This window comes from Haliotis cracherodii, unplaced genomic scaffold (genome assembly GCF_022045235.1).
Source record: "Haliotis cracherodii isolate W230 unplaced genomic scaffold, xgHalCrac1.p SCAF_8, whole genome shotgun sequence".
Classification (NCBI taxonomy): Eukaryota; Metazoa; Mollusca; class Gastropoda; order Lepetellida; family Haliotidae; genus Haliotis; species Haliotis cracherodii.
The window spans coordinates 27,909,758-27,925,928 of NW_027266341.1; the positions used below are offsets into that span (position 1 = coordinate 27,909,758).

The 16,171-nt window shown below is 42.2% G+C and overlaps 2 protein-coding genes across 3 annotated transcripts in view; one reads left to right on the forward strand and one right to left on the reverse strand.

The window, feature by feature from the left end:
• Positions 1-6,290, reverse strand: part of LOC139449642 (inositol polyphosphate-4-phosphatase type I A-like) — a 51,251-nt gene extending 44,961 nt beyond the window's left edge. For both annotated transcript variants that reach the window (XM_071231119.1, XM_071231120.1), the window contains exons 1-3: positions 6,128-6,290; positions 3,808-4,004; positions 370-434 (exon numbers count right to left, since the gene is read on the reverse strand). In XM_071231119.1, coding sequence (XP_071087220.1) covers positions 370-434; positions 3,808-3,922 — 180 coding nt within the window. In that variant the 5' untranslated portion in view covers positions 3,923-4,004; positions 6,128-6,290. The remainder of the gene's footprint in view (positions 1-369; positions 435-3,807; positions 4,005-6,127) is intronic.
• A 3,226-nt stretch (positions 6,291-9,516) lies between these two features.
• Positions 9,517-16,171, forward strand: LOC139449789 (uncharacterized). Its single transcript, XM_071231318.1, has 4 exons — positions 9,517-9,574; positions 14,398-14,539; positions 15,611-15,825; positions 15,930-16,171. The coding sequence occupies exons 1-4, from the start codon at positions 9,517-9,519 to the stop codon at positions 16,169-16,171; spliced, it is 657 nt and encodes a 218-aa protein (XP_071087419.1).

A 16,171-nucleotide genomic window follows, 5' to 3' on the forward strand; every position in this document is an offset into this window, starting at 1 on the left:
TATGATTTTTTCAAAGATAGAGTGATTATGATTTTAGGCCGCTTATAAATAGCAATGTTCCAGCAATATCAGGCAGGGAACACAAGAAATGGATTTGTCGAAAAGAAGTACATACGCGTGAACTTATTTCATGTTAAATACATGTTGATCATATAAAGCCAAAGCTTTTACCATGTGTACAACACTACATTTTAATATTTTGGAATTGGAGCACGAGTTCCATGTTTTGTTTATATGCACTAAATTTTCATTTTTGAGGCAACATCACTTGTCATGATTATCAAATATGCACGTAAACATGTTAAACAAGATAACTCAGAAAATAGTTTTAATATTCAAAATGTTCACTTCAGTTATAATCATACTTACATTTTCTTTATTTTTGAAGTAGAAAAGTAAGTTCCCCTTAAGCCTAAAGTATCTCTCTTGGTATGCTGAAATACAAAGAACATCATATTAAACTTTCACAACATGTCATGATAAATACAAAACTCAGTAAGCAGACAAACTTGACAACAGTCACTAACGCAATTGAGCTGAGTACACTCTAAAAAATGCCTCCCAGACAATATATGAATGAACAGACAAAATGGCGAATTGTGGGTATGATAGAAGGGGGAGTGGGTCGAGGCGTCAATATCCCATGTTGCCCGAATGTTTGGCAAATCAAAAAGTGTAATTTCTGTGGGACAAGTACCATCAACATGATCAAACAGGCCTAAAAACGGACGGCAGAAAATGTTGGGCAACGTAGGACATCACTAGAATTATCCGTAGAAAGTTTGAAACTGCAAGACGACAATGCCAGACCACAACATGCCCAGGTCATGGCCAATTGTCTCAGAAGACAAGGCATACTGACATTGGACTGGCCATCTAAGCCCCAGTATATATCCCCAATAGAGCACCTGCAGGAAGTTGTACGGAGAGTGTACACCAGAGCAAAACCAATGGACAACCATACGCAAGCTATTCTACAGTATGCTATCAGTATGGCATCTCCCGAAGGCAAGAGAGTTACCTGACTTACAAGTCCAGTTTCCACCCTTGCCAAACTAGGCTTGTATTATGGAGTTACATTTTGGCTGGACTAACGAGTCCATGCGTAGTCCATTCAAAATCGTGCAACGAAATCGAAATCCAGTCCGTAAACTGTCGTGCAGATTTCAGTCGATTGCACATATTGCATGATTTGCAAAGCATGTGTACTGCCAACTCATTGTCAAAAGATATTTTCTTAGTCTTTTCATGTTTTTGATCAAGGTGCTCACATGATTTGATGCACTTCGCGATGTATGTCCCGTTTTATCACAATACAGATGTTGATTATCGATCAGATCGTCTTGACTGGGTGCCGCCATTTTGTTTGAAACAAATGCAAGTGATATTAGAGGCGGAATCTGATTGGTCCATAGGAGAGGCTTCGAAGGGACATAACTCGTAATAACCACTGGTGGCGCTACGATCGAGCCCAAGAATTCGTGCCTAGTTCAGCAAGGCTGGAAACTGGTCTTTTAAAGTCAGTTAACACCCTTGCCTCGGGAGGATGTCAGAATGGTATCGTGCATGTATTGCCCAACAAGGTGATCTACACGACCAAAACTAATTTAACCGACATTTATCGTCATTACACCTTTACTATCATTTCATCAGTTCCCTTATTTTTTGTCATTAGCATATGTTGATGTAACATTTTAAACATTATATTGGAAATGTCAGATTGTTCTCAACAACAATCACACCAACTTATAACATTGTATTAAGCATATATTACACTGATCGCGAGGAATCAGGTGAAAACTGTCAACTTGTCACAGTTAGGTATCATGGTTAACATTTATACTAAGTTATCTTATATCATGGTTAACATTTATACTAAGTTATCTTATAATAATTAGATCTACATCAAGTGCTTTTATGAGTTATCATGGTGTAATATTTATTCATCATTTCATACAATTATAGTTTAGAAAGTAATAATTATCATTAGGTAAAATGCATATATAAAATATCAGTAGCTTCAGTTATAACCTTTTAGATGGTTGCTAGCCTAAGGTAATGGGAGCGCATCTTCTAGAGTTACGTCTACATAGTTTAATTGATTTGAAGCTTTTAGATAAATGAGTAGCTTCAGTTATAACCTTTTAGATGGTTGCTAGCCTAAGGTAATGGGAGCGCATCTTCTAGAGTTACGTCTACATAGTTTAATTGATTTGAAGCTTTTAGATAAATGCTAGCCTAAGGTATCAAGATTCCATCTCCCAGACAAAGGATATTTATTTAAGTATATCTGTCATCACCTACCGGGCTATATTAGAATAACATTACTTCAATTAAGACTCATTAAGGATTAGCCCCCATACAAGCTCGTCTATAGTGCATTAAGGATTAGCCCCCATACAAGCTCGTCTATAGGGCATTAAGGATTAGCCCCCACACAAGCTCATCTATAGTGACACCCTAATCTCTTTCAAAGCATCCAGTAAATATGTCAACAAGATTAGTGCCAGTCCAACAGGATAAACAGGATTTAGTATTCCCCTCTGTCTAGCCATCCATTTAGCATAGGACACAACCAATCGTGTATCAACCAATCAAATTCCTTTCTATTGTTCAAACTTTCATTAAATACATACTGTAGCCAAGTTCTAGGAGAGAAGGGGTTTGACTCTCTTACCAAGCAGACCTCTCTCCCACAGCCCAGAGTGTGTACCGACTCTCTGTGGCACCCTCTGTTATTATCTAAGTATATTGTAAATTGTTAATTGTTCTTGTAAATAAAATTGTGATTAGTCTCCTGTGACTCTGGCTCTTTGCTGACTAATTCCCCAAGAAAACCAGCACGTCATTTGGAAGGTATTGTTCACCTAGAACAGTTCCATGATAGTTAGGTGTGAAAATGTAGCACACAGTACTAGTGAACAAGTTAAAACAGGTTCAGTACATTTATTTTCCAGATAGCTACCCATTATTTCAAAGGGTCATTGTGTCAAATAAAACACACATTGACATCAGCATGATCAACAATTTCCTTAACTCATTAGCCATAAAACACACACTGATGTCAATATTTCTATAAATCCATATATCCTATATATATCCTGTATAAAATTACACCTAATCAGAAGGTATATTTGAATATAGACAGTAATGTTAGCATGAAAATATCATGAGTGAAGTGCAGATGTGAATGCGACTTGAATTTGCATGACAAGAACACAGTGGTGTTCAAACAGTGAACATGTAAGTAAAACAGTCCTTGTGATATCCTATGGCCGTATATTTGGTTTATAAGACAAAAAGATAAAAAAGAAAAGAAAATATATAAAAAATGACTTTTGACTTCATTGATCCTTATTTTGTTCAAGCTCTTCATAAGCATGATAAGAAATGGTGAATAATGTGCATAAAAAATCTTTGTTCTGGCAAACAACTCAATCAATTATCTTTTGGTATCTTGCCATATTAAAAACTTGATTGCTTTTCATTCACCAAGAGCAGCACTAATCTGAAAGTTGAAAATTAATATACTGGTAAATCTTTTTTTTAACCACATTTAAAGTACATTGAATTTTAGACCAAACATTTTGTAAACCAACAAATTAAAAAAAAAGGCCTGTTGTTAACTTGATTAAATTGTAAAGATTTAGTGGTCCTTAGATTCAATAATACAGCTGCATAGGACCCCTTAATGTCAAACACTGCATGTTCGTAGAATATTTACACTGAAATTTTGCACAGGTTTTAATGGGTGGCAAATTTGCACAGGTGTAAATGGGTGCGTGCTGGATCGGGTTCAACACCTACTTTCCCCCTTCTTGAAGAGTCCATCTTGTTTATCCTTCATACGGAGCACCCCTTCTTTGTCCACGGTGGTGGAGTGGGTGGCCACGTACGCCAGCTCCTTGCTGTTGAACCGCATCGTGTAGACAGCTGAGGTAGTATCAGTGTGATAGGAGAAGTTTACATGTCTTGTCTGAGACTCATGAGAGAGCCTGAAAAAGCTGCAAATATAATGTTTCATAGATACTAGTACCAGTTCATTCAACATTATCCATTAAATTAGATGTAGATAGTTAACTACTAACACTCTTAAGTCTTAATACTTAGAATTCTCTGAAAACAGAAAAAAGGTAACCTAAACCCCATGATTAACATATTTACTGTATTGATTATAAAATAAACATGGTGCCACTTTAGTGTGAGTAAATCAACAGAGACTGTTTAAATATTAGGCTGCTTCTCCATGTTTTCCAATCAGAGAGAACAAAGCGTCAGACAAGTGAGTGTTGAAAAATCACGATAAACATTTGCACAACAACCAGCCCAGAATGGATCTGCATATGACTTGTTTTCAATTAGTCTTGTCATACTCGACAAAACAAATTAATTTCCAACTGCCTGTTTGAAATCTGTCTGTTATTAATGTTATAATGACTGATGGATACACAAACATGGTGAAAGTCAAACCTTACAAATACTGGCTTGAAAGGAAAAAACTCAACTTTCCAATTCCATTTAGAATATTATTGATAAGTCGTGAGTCCTGCACTTGACTGGCTGCTGTTTCTTATTTAATTTATCACTGTATGTGTAGTGGATCGAACTCACTTTGCTTGCTTGAAGCTTGGCTAGACTGAATTAGTTAATTAGTCAACACCTTATTACGGGACCACACTTGCTATCACAAATAATTAGTGCTCATTTACCTTCTGATCAGTACCTGAGTGTTTACATTTGTTGTGCATAAATGGCAGCCTCTTTTTTCCTACGAAACTCAAAATTTGATAAAATTTCGATTACATTGCTAAGACAGGTGAGATAGCTGACCCTAAAAGATCCATGTAACTGGCAAATGGGTGTTGGATCAGCAAAAAGTGACCAACTCTTCCTGCCATAAAGATAATGAGGAGATATGAAATTGGGTTTAACTTTGCATTCAAGATTATGGCACATATATACAGCAACATGCATGCATGCACATGGGATTTAGCTATATTACTGCACTTAAATAGCGATGTGTGTGGCTGCTTGTACTAGTCGGTTATATAGTGCTATCCCACTGAGATACCATGCCGCAGTTTAACATGAAGACCCCACTCAGACACAGAATACTGACTCTGAGCAGATCTTCCTTGTTTTGTCCCTTTAAGGCCGAGTGCCAGGCAGGGTAACAACAAGTACCCTCTTTTAACATCTTTCGTATGACGCAGACGGGAATTGAACTGATGACCTTCCACTCTCGGGGCAGACGCTATTTCCACTAGACCATGGAGCAGCTTTAAAAACTAACAGTTTTAGTCCACTTGCCCTTATAATGATAACATATAGCAAAACCCTTAAAACGAGCAAATTGCTTCTAGTCCATATGATACCTTTACTATTGGGCAGTTAGGAAAGAACTACAAAGCTTGTGCCAATTTCTAACACTGTGGTGGCAGTCTTAAGGGTATTAGTGTGATTTGATCAAAAAAAGGTGTCCAACCCAATTGATCTGAAAGACTTGTTAGATTGGAATTGGGTTCGAAAGGCTAATGATCGAGTGTGGGGGTAATCTGAACCTAACCTAGGAAAACTAACCGTAAAGATATAGAAACGCAAGCTGCGCTGTTTTGAGTAGGCTGTACTTAGGATCATTATGGTGTTGCAAATTGTCACCAAACTAATCTGCCAACTGTTTACATTTTCCAGAATTTACATAAACGAACAAGCACCTTTTTTTCTTGTGTTCAGAAAATAGTAGTATGGAAAGAATTCTTATCGTTCCCCACACCTTTTTTGTTTTTTTCATTATAAACTTGTTGAGCGCATGGGTAATATAATGAACAAAAACAGATGGGGAACAAAAGGAACACTTACCAAAAGTTTTGCTTTTAAATGTTATTCATCACGGAAAGAAAAAAACACTCACCAATAGTTACATAAACCAACAAATTATGCACATGATCATAATGTATGTTTACATATTCAAAGAAAATTCCTCAAGAATCCACATGCGGAAGATTTTACATCTGCCGCTGCCAAAAGGCATCACAAAACATTCTTGACGAATAAAACAAACATAGTCTGTCTCAAGAGCGCTGGTCCTCGAAATATCGCCGGTGTCCGTCGAAGAAACGTGTCTTACCTTAAAATCGGTGATTAAATTCGACGAGAGTAAGTTAGTCCAGCTCCTCCTTAATATTATGCTTCAACGTATACAACATCAAATTGATAACTACTTATTCGAAGGCGATTAATATTTATTTCTGAACACAGACGTTTGCCATCAAACGTTCAGGACCCGGAAGTTACTCCCAGGTTTACGGTGTGCTTCATTTTGTGCTCCGCAGATAAAGGAGTACCAAGTGTCGAGCACAAACCATTGGAGCATTCTTATTCGGCTCTCTTCGGATAGTTCCGTAATACACCGACAGACGTGACACAGGGGCCATAAACCGTTGGTCTCCGTGTGAGGACAGTATGCCAAGCATTCTTTTCATAGCAATAAATACACATTATATTCCAATTCTCGTGTGGATTTTATCAGGAGTAGATCTAATATTCAAAAGAATGCGTACAGGTAAATATATTTCGTGTATCACGCCTGACATGGATCTGTGCATAATTTTTCTTTAAATAATTAAAAGTAGATATAAATTCAAGTATGTGTTCATATTAATTGTCTTGAATACTTGTTACATAAGTGAAACGTACTTGTGAGTGAGTGAGTTGGGTTTAACGCCGCTTTTAACAGTATTCCAGTTATATCGCGGCGTGTCAACTTAATTTGGGAGCTAAGCCCGAATTGATGCAGGCCTCAGACGTTTACCACTTTGGTGAAACCCATGAAGACGGGAATTGGTGCTAACAAACCTAGAAACATAATTGAGGCGAACCCAAGGGACGCAACTCTGCACTGCGAATCGCGGCGCCATAGTGAGTGAGTTGGGTTTAACGCCGGTTTTAACATTATTCCAGTTATATCACGGCGTGTCAGCTTGATGTGGGAAGAAAGCCCGAAGTGATGCAGGTCTCAGACGTTTACCACTTTGGTGAAACCCACGAGCACGGGTATGGTGCTGACAAACCTAGAAACATAATCGGGGTGAACCGGGATTCGAACCCACGATCATAGGTTTCTGGCGTGTCCAGGGGACGCAACTCTGCAACGTTACTCAATCAATGTTTCGCGATCAGAGGCCTGGTTAGGTCACGCCAAAAGTTTACTAATATAACACGTCACTTGTAAACATGATGCGAAGTTCAAGAGAAATCCAAATATCCATCATGTTGGAACTGACTCTGGAGCCCCCAAGAGACCTATTTACCAGTTACCTCAATATTGCCGTTTGGAAGTCAGTATACTGTGTCTGAGTGGGGTAGTCATGTTGAAAAGCGGCATGGTATATAGGTGGGCTAGCATTATGAAACCAGCAAAAGTCCGGACTAGTACAACCAGCCACACATGCCGCTAAAAACAAGTACAGTAATATTCAACGCAATGCTATACTAGTATCCTATTTCACCTAACTACACCCGGGATATTACCCTCCAACTCGCACAGGCAATGAGGTGTTCAGCGATTGGTCCGATGGCCGTAGCTCCTAATTACCTACATGTACATTCATGTACTGTCGCCCACTCATGCAAGAATTAACACAAAAATAAGGTCTGATACTCACATAATCTTCACTTCAACCCATCGCCTAATACACAACTAACTCTAGACATACCCGGCTCATGAAAGAATTGAGCGACTTGCCCCGCACTACTCGCTTACCAATAGAAGGTCTTTTTAAAGTGTTCGAATCTGGTTTGCCTCTCACTTGTCTGAGATTCCATTTTGATTTGGTAAAATCATTTCAGACCATGATCACATGATTCTGACCCCAGAATGAGGTCACTATCGATACTCTAGGCTTATATTAACATCTCGATTTTCTGTCTCCAATGTTATCAAATTCATTGCATCAGCATCAACATTATCGCGACGGTTTTTGTGTGAATTATCGAAAGTCTTTTAAATACATTTTTACCTCATAACACTTGCACATGAAACACCCTGATTGACCTTTGTCATCTCGTCCACAGAACTTTCCGTCGGAATTCCGCAGAATATCTGGTAATCTTGGTTTGGTAATTTGGTCTATATTGCACGAGTCGCCCCGCGTAGACACTGAAGGCTCCAACAACCCCATCTTCCCGAGGCAAGAGTGTTAGCTGCCTATTAAAGCACCTTGCCTAAATAGGCTGGAATTCAGGAGTTACACTTTGGCTGGACAAACGAGTCTATGCAGAGTCCAATCAAAATCCTTTGACGAACTGGACATGAGGTTCGCAAACAACATGGATTTCAACGTGCAGATTTCGGTCGGGTGCAGGGTTTGCAAAGCATGTTTAGCTTCAACTGGGCGTCGACAGGTATTTTGCGAATCCTTTCTTGTGATTTGATGCACTTCGCACGGTGAGGACCGTTTTATTACAATATAAAACTTGATTATGAATCAGATCGTCTTGACTGGGCTCCGCTATTTTGTTTTGAAGCAAATGCAGGTGATATGAGAGGTGGAATCTGATGGGTCAATGAGAGGGACACAGAAGGGACATAACTCGTAAAAGCCACTGGAGGCGCTTCGATCGAACCTGGAAATTCCAGCCTAGTTCGACAAGGGTGGAAACTGGACTTTTTATAGTCAGTTAACGCCCTTGCCTCAGGAAGATGCCGCCATATATGCTTATCTTAGAGAGGTAACGTAATGGATCGGGTGGTCAGACACGGTGACTTGGTTGATTGCCCGTCGTCGTACCAGGACGGCTTGGACCGTAGCTTAAGGTCCATTTTCCTTAGGTCAGAAACCCTTGCTTTATTTTGCTGACTTGTCACAGCGACTCAATTGGCTCACGTTTTTGTGGATTTACCTCTAAAATCATGTAATGTCCACAACAAAAGATTTCACTTTTACGCAATTCCTATACGTGAGGCTTAGAGACTTATCAGTCAACCCTCGTATATTCAGGCTAGATCAGGGAAAGTTGTGACTGAAAGCCACGAGCAACATAACCAGCACGCGATGCGACTTGCTCAGCCTCGTTCTGGAGTCTGATTCCCATTTAATCGAAGTTTATGTCACAAACCTCAATGGCAAAACCAACATATACACTTGTTCCGAAGATATCGGTATCACGGCAGCACTAACAACACCAATGCAATTACTGATAGTTGCCTTAAACTATCACGTGTTCGAACACAACTGTCTGCCTTGAAATTTAGTGCATTCACTAAACCAAAGACAACCCCGGGACCATGTGATAACACATGCCCCTGTGTTGACGTACGGTGCTTTCTCCATCCGATGGGCATCTGTTTAATGCTTTCAAAATACATATCATCCTCTGTGATTATCCACCCGATGGACGTGTTTGAGAACGTGAGTTACGTGTTAACGTGGAGAGTTAGGTTTGTGGCTGTGCTAATTAGAGACGTCGATCGGTGAGACATACTCTGGGGCCTGTTCCAGACGTCGCCAGTTAACTATGGAGCGTGGTATAGTCGCAGCGGTTCTGCTAGCAGGTCTGGTTCTTGTGTGTCAAGGTAGGTTTATTCATTTCAGGGACATTAATATGGGTTCATATTCTGGTTTTTAAAGGAAGGATTTTCACTTTAATTTATTTATGAGGTAATATTGTTCCTAGTCTCATTTGTGAATGTATGCGCAGAACATCTGAACAAGTTAACCATTTTAAAAAAAAATCGTAAAGATTCATTGGTGCTCTATTTTATGTGGACAAAGGTTTGTGCAACACTGTAAATCGCCATGCTCTTCAGAATCTTGTATAACCACATATACTTACTCTGGGAAAAAAGAAGCAATGTTCACCCATTATGCCTACAGTGCGCTCGCAGTTCTTGATCCAGTGCATCCCATAAATGTTCGTCTGGGTCTGAATCTAGAGACCAAGAGGGCCATGACAGGACCTGGATATTGTGGTTCCTGAAAAAGGCTGTTGTCACTCTTCGCGTGTGGGTTCGGGCGTTGCCTTGTTGGAAAATGACGTTCGCTTGTTGAATAATGGGAGGGACCTGTGGCCGATGAAACTCATCCGTGTAACATTGTGCCAAGTCTGTTGTACCAGTGTAGGAGATGGCTGCCCACATAATCACACACCAAATCTGTCTACTTCCTGTATGCAGTTCCGTGCATAACATTCCCCGCGACGCCTGTAAACACGACGTTCACCATCCGCACGGCGAAACATAAAATGTGACTCGTCATTAAACCAAACGTGTCTCCATCGCAGCAGTGGCCATACTCTGTGACCTTGACATCTTTGACGTCGCAGCCGACGATGCATGTCCGTCAAAACGGTAGTGGTAGAATGTTTATTAATTGAAAGTAATTTTGTTCCTAGTCTCATTTTTGAATGTATGCGCAGAACATCTGTACAAGTTAACTATTTCTTAAAAATTCACCAGAGCGTGAATACTTTCAGCGCGTAAACGGTTCCTCACTGTCTGGGTTGATAGCCTACGTGAGCCTGCTGTTGCCGTAGTTGTTGAGGTGGCCGTGGTGGTTCTTTCATGTAAGTGACTTGGCCGTAAGAATCTGTCCTGTCCTCAGGTAGCGATGCGTGGTCGACCGGATCTGGGTAGGTCACGTCTTGTCACGTGTTGTTGTTGCGTTGGGCTTCGGTCAGTCGTAGCATGTTTTCGCGGTTCACTTGCTGAAAGATTGTGATGGCATGCAATCAGCTCTCATGTATTTATGTTTTTTTGCGGTTTGTCCATGTTTTCACCAAATTTCTGCAGTACCTAATTCTTTCTTCACAATAACTATCCATGCAGCAATGACCAATTCATTTTTGGTATCAATTTTGTATGAGAGCAAATATTTACGTTTTTACAACTTTCGCGTTTCTTGTTTTGCAGAGTATATACTAGTATACTGCCGAGACAAAATAAGGGAAATTACGGAGTAAAAGTGTCATGACGATAAATGTCTATAAAATGAATTCCGGGTGTGAAGATCAATATCTGGTTTGTCCACCATATTGGCCGACACATGCACGTCACCTCGACGGCATACTGTTTAGCTTATGGTTGCCTTTCCGCCCGAAGAGCTATCCCAAGCTGGACCACATTGGCTGGTGCTGGGTCTGTGGCGTACACTCTTGACCTCCTCCCGAGTCTATTCTGCAAGGGCTCTATTGCGACATGTCACGGGATTTAGCGGGCCAGTCCAATGTCTGTATGTCTTCTCGTCGGAGGTAATCGGGGACGACCTGGACCTGCTCTGGCATTGTCATCTTGCAGTTCAAAATTTCTGCCAATTCTTGCGAATGGAACAACGACAGGGCGCAAAATGTGTAACACTGTGTCGGTGTCACTTTTTCGGTGTCACTGAGATGGCGTCACTGTGTCGGTGTCACTGTGATAGCGTCACTGTTATGATGCCACTGTGTCGGTGTCACTGTGATGGTGTCACTGTGTTGGTGTCACTGTGTTGGTGTCACTGTGATGGCGTCAATATGTTAGTGCCAATTTGTCGTTGTCACTGTTATGATGCTACTGTGTCGGTGTCACTGTGTCGGCGTCACTGTACCGGTGTCACTGTGTTGGTGCCAGTGTGTCGGTGTCACTGTGTCGGTGTCACTAGGTCGGTGTCACTGTGTCGGCGTAACTGTGATGGTGTCACTATGTCGGTGTCAATGTTTCGGTGTCGGTGTCAGTAGGTCGTTGTCACTGTGTCGGTGTCACTGTGATGGCGTCAATGTGTCGGTGTCACTGTGTTGGTTTCACTGTGATGGCGTCACTGTGTCGGTGTCAATGTGTCATTGTCACTGTGTTGGTTTCACTGTGATGGCGTCACTGTGTCGGTGTCACTGTGTTGGTTTCACTGTGATGGCGTCACTGTGTCGGTGTCACTGTCATGGTGTCACTGTGATGGCGTCACTGTGTCGGTGTCAATGTGTCATTGTCACTGTGTTGGTTTCACTGTGATGGCGTCACTGTGTCGGTGTCGCTGTGTTGGTTTCACTGTGATGGCGTCACTGTGTCGGTGTCACTATATCCGTGTCACTGTGTCCTTGTCACTGTGTCCTTGTCACTGTGTCCGTGTCACTGTGTCTTTGTCACTGTGTCTTTGTCACTGTGTCGGTATCACTGTGTCCTTCTCACTGTGTCCTTGTCACTGTGTCCGTGTCACTGTGTCGTTGTCACTGTGTCTTTGTCACTGTGTCGGTATCACTGTGTCGTTGTCACTGTGTCTTTGTCACTGTTTCTGTGTCACTGTGTCCTTCTCACTGTGTCCTTGTCACTGTGTCCGTGTCACTGTGTCTTTGACACTGTGTCTTTGTCACTGTGTCGGTATCACTGTGTCCTTCTCACTGTGTCCTTGTCACTGTGTCCGTGTCACTGTGTCGTTGTCACTGTGTCTTTGTCACTGTGTCGGTATCACTGTGTCCTTGTCACTGTGTCCGTATCACTGTGTCCGTATCACTGTGTCGGTGTCACTGTGTCGGTATCACTGTGTCTTTGTCACTGTGTCGGTATCACTATGTCCTTGTCACTGTGTCGGTATCACTGTGTCCTTGTCACTGTGTCGCTATCACTGTGTCTTTGTCACTGTGTCGCTATCACTGTGTCTTTGTCTCTGTGTCCGTGTCACTGTGTCGGTATCACTGTGTCCTTGTCACTGTGTCCTTGTCACTGTGTCGCTATCACTGTGTCTTTGTCACTGTGTCTTTGTCAGTATGTCGGTATCACTGTGTCCTTGTCACTGTGTCGCTATGACTGTGTCCTTGTCACTGTGTCTTTGTCACTGTGTCGGTATCACTGTGTCTTTGTCACTGTGTCCTTGTCACTGTGTCGGTGTCACTGTGTCGGTATCAGTGTGTCTTTGTCACTGTGTCGGTATCACTGTGTCTTTGTCACTGTGTCTTTGTCTCTGTGTCCTTGTCACTGTGTCGGTATCACTGTGTCCTTGTCACTGTGTCTTTGTCACTGTGTCGGTATCACTGTGTCCGTGTCACTGTGTCTTTGTCACTGTGTCGGTATCACTGTGTCTTTGTCAATGTGTCGGTATCACTGTGTCCTTGTCACTGTGTCTTTGTCACTGTGTCGGTATCACTGTGTCCGTGTCACTGTGTCTTTGTCACTGTGTCGGTATCACTGTGTCTTTGTCAATGTGTCGCTATCACTGTGTCTTTGTCACTGTGTCTTTGTCAGTATGTCGGTATCACTGTGTCCTTGTCACTGTGTCGCTATGACTGTGTCCTTGTCACTGTGTCTTTGTCACTGTGTCGGTATCACTGTGTCTTTGTCACTGTGTCCTTGTCACTGTGTCGGTGTCACTGTGTCGGTATCAGTGTGTCTTTGTCACTGTGTCGGTATCACTGTGTCTTTGTCACTGTGTCTTTGTCTCTGTGTCCTTGTCACTGTGTCGGTATCACTGTGTCCTTGTCACTGTGTCTTTGTCACTGTGTCGGTATCACTGTGTCCGTGTCACTGTGTCTTTGTCACTGTGTCGGTATCACTGTGTCTTTGTCAATGTGTCGGTATCACTGTGTCCTTGTCACTGTGTCTTTGTCACTGTGTCGGTATCACTGTGTCCGTGTCACTGTGTCTTTGTCACTGTGTCGGTATCACTGTGTCTTTGTCACTGTGTCGGTATCACTGTGTCCGTGTCACTGTGTCTTTGTCACTGTGTCGGTATCACTGTGTCTTTGTCAATGTGTCGGTATCACTGTGTCCTTGTCACTGTGTCGTTGTCACTGTGTCTTTGTCACTGTGTCGTTGTCACTGTGTCCTTGTCACTGTGTCGGTATCACTGTGTCTTTGTCAATGTGTTGGTATCACTGTGTCTTTGTCACTGTGTCTTTGTCACTGTGTCGGTATCACTGTGTCCTTGTCACTGTGTCTTTGTCACTGTGTCCGTGTCACTGTGTCGGTATCACTGTGTCCGTGTCACTGTGTCGGTATCACTGTGTCTTTGTCACTGTGTCGTTCTGACTGAGTCCGTGTCACTGTCGGTATCACTGTGTCCTTGTCACTGTGTCGGTATCACTGTGTCCTTGTCACCGTGTCCGTGTCACTGTCGGTATCACTGTGTCGTTGTCACTGTGTCTTTGTCACTGTGTCGGTATCACTGTGTCCTTGTCACTGTGTCTTTGTCACTGTGTCGGTATCACTGTGTCCTTGTCACTGTGTCGGTATCACTGTGTCTTTGTCACTGTGTCTTTGTCACTGTGTCGGTATCACTGTGTCGGTATCACTGTGTCCTTGTCACTGTGTCCTTGTCACTGTGTCTTTGTCACTGTGTCGGTATCACTGTGTCCTTGTCACTGTGTCGCTATCACTGTGTCTTTGTCACTGTAAAAGTCTCTGTAAAGGTGTCACTGTGATGGCGTTTGTTCCAGGGCACTGTGCGTACAAGTTCTTGCTGCTAGAGGAGAGGTACGGCTTCACAGATGCCCAGGTGAGATGTCAGCACCTGGGCTACACAGACCTGGCCATACTGGATTCCCACACCCTGATTCATAAGGCTGTCAGATACATGAGGTGAGTTATCCGTGCACCAAGCAAACAAGAAATGCTGCATTATCCCCTTTCCTTTATGCTAGCCATCAACTGAACAACTGGCCCTCAAATATGTTCCTTGTTTGCTACGTGCAATCGCACACCACAGCCCCCCCCCCCCCCCCCACACACACACACACGCACACACACACACACACACACACACACACACAAACACACCCCTAACTGATTTAGGTTTCGTCGTAACTACTATCAACACTGGTCACCGGAAGTATCAACTGGGCTAAAATCATGGTTGTTTGGTTGGCTGGTTTTTCGCCGCACTCAGCAATATTACAGCTATATGACGGCGGTCTGTAAATAATCGAGTATGGATCATACAATCCAGTGATTGATATCATGAGCATCGATCCACGCAATTGGGATCGATAACATGCTTCAACCAAGTCAGCAAGTCTGACCATCCGATCCCGTTAGCCGCCTCATAGGACAAGCATAGTCGCCTTTTACGGCAAGAATGGGTTGCTGAAGACCAATACTACCCCGGATCTACACGGTTCTCAAATCATGAAATATCGTGTTCAAATTATTAATACAACTTTCTCAAGAAAATACAATGTATAGGTTTTCTTAAGTACCACTCAACAAAAATTTAGCATACTTGTATTCGTGAATGCGGAACATTGTACAGAATATATACATAGTAGGTGGCGGAGTAACAGTAACAATGATTGCATACATCCTCCACCTACCATATGTATTCTGTACAATGTTCCTCATTCAGTCGTTCTTGACAACGGTATAAGGATCTATACAGAAATGTCGCCTTTACAGTATTAAAGAAGTTGTTATCCATAAATTGTGTCTACCTTGTCATCCGTCAACTTCTAAGTCATGCCTATCAAACAATTCACCTTTCTGTGCAGTGAAGCATATTACCACACATTATACCAAGGGACATCATGTAGTAATATTTCGCCTTTCCCCCGATAGAAACCATCTCTTCCAGATGGAACTTGAACAGAGTATGTTTGGATTAAGTGTTTGATTTATTCAGAGATGTCACAGGTAACATGGTTTTTACCATCTTAGTTCCAGGAACTCGGCTGGAACTCACGTGTGGATTGGGATCAAGTTCACTCAAGGTCACTTCTCCTATGTCAATCGGACCAGTCGCGTGTTTGAGAACTGGGATAGAGGGGAACCAGACCCCAGTAAGAAATGCGTGCGCATGATGCCTGATACGAGCTATTTGTGGGCATCTTATTACTGCAGAGAGAAATTCTTTGCACTCTGTGGAAAGGAAGGTAAGTTAAAAGAGATTGACATTTTCAAGAAGAACATTAATCTAGGAAACTCACAAATCTACAAAATGAAATTCCTTCTTTACTACAATTTTCTTTGGAAACAGTGCGTCGTGAAACATCAGCTAGATTCATCCTGCACGCAGTTGACGTGGACACAACTGACCAATCAATGAAGCCACCAGTGGATGTCCAGTCAGTGGAGGAATGCTCGACCCTGTGTCTCGAGGCGTGCCCAGAATGCACCTACTTCATCCATGTGAACGCCACATGCACGCTGTTCGATGACGTCACACTGTCCACTCACAGACCTGGAGCCAGGGTCTTCTACAAGACATACAGTGAATAA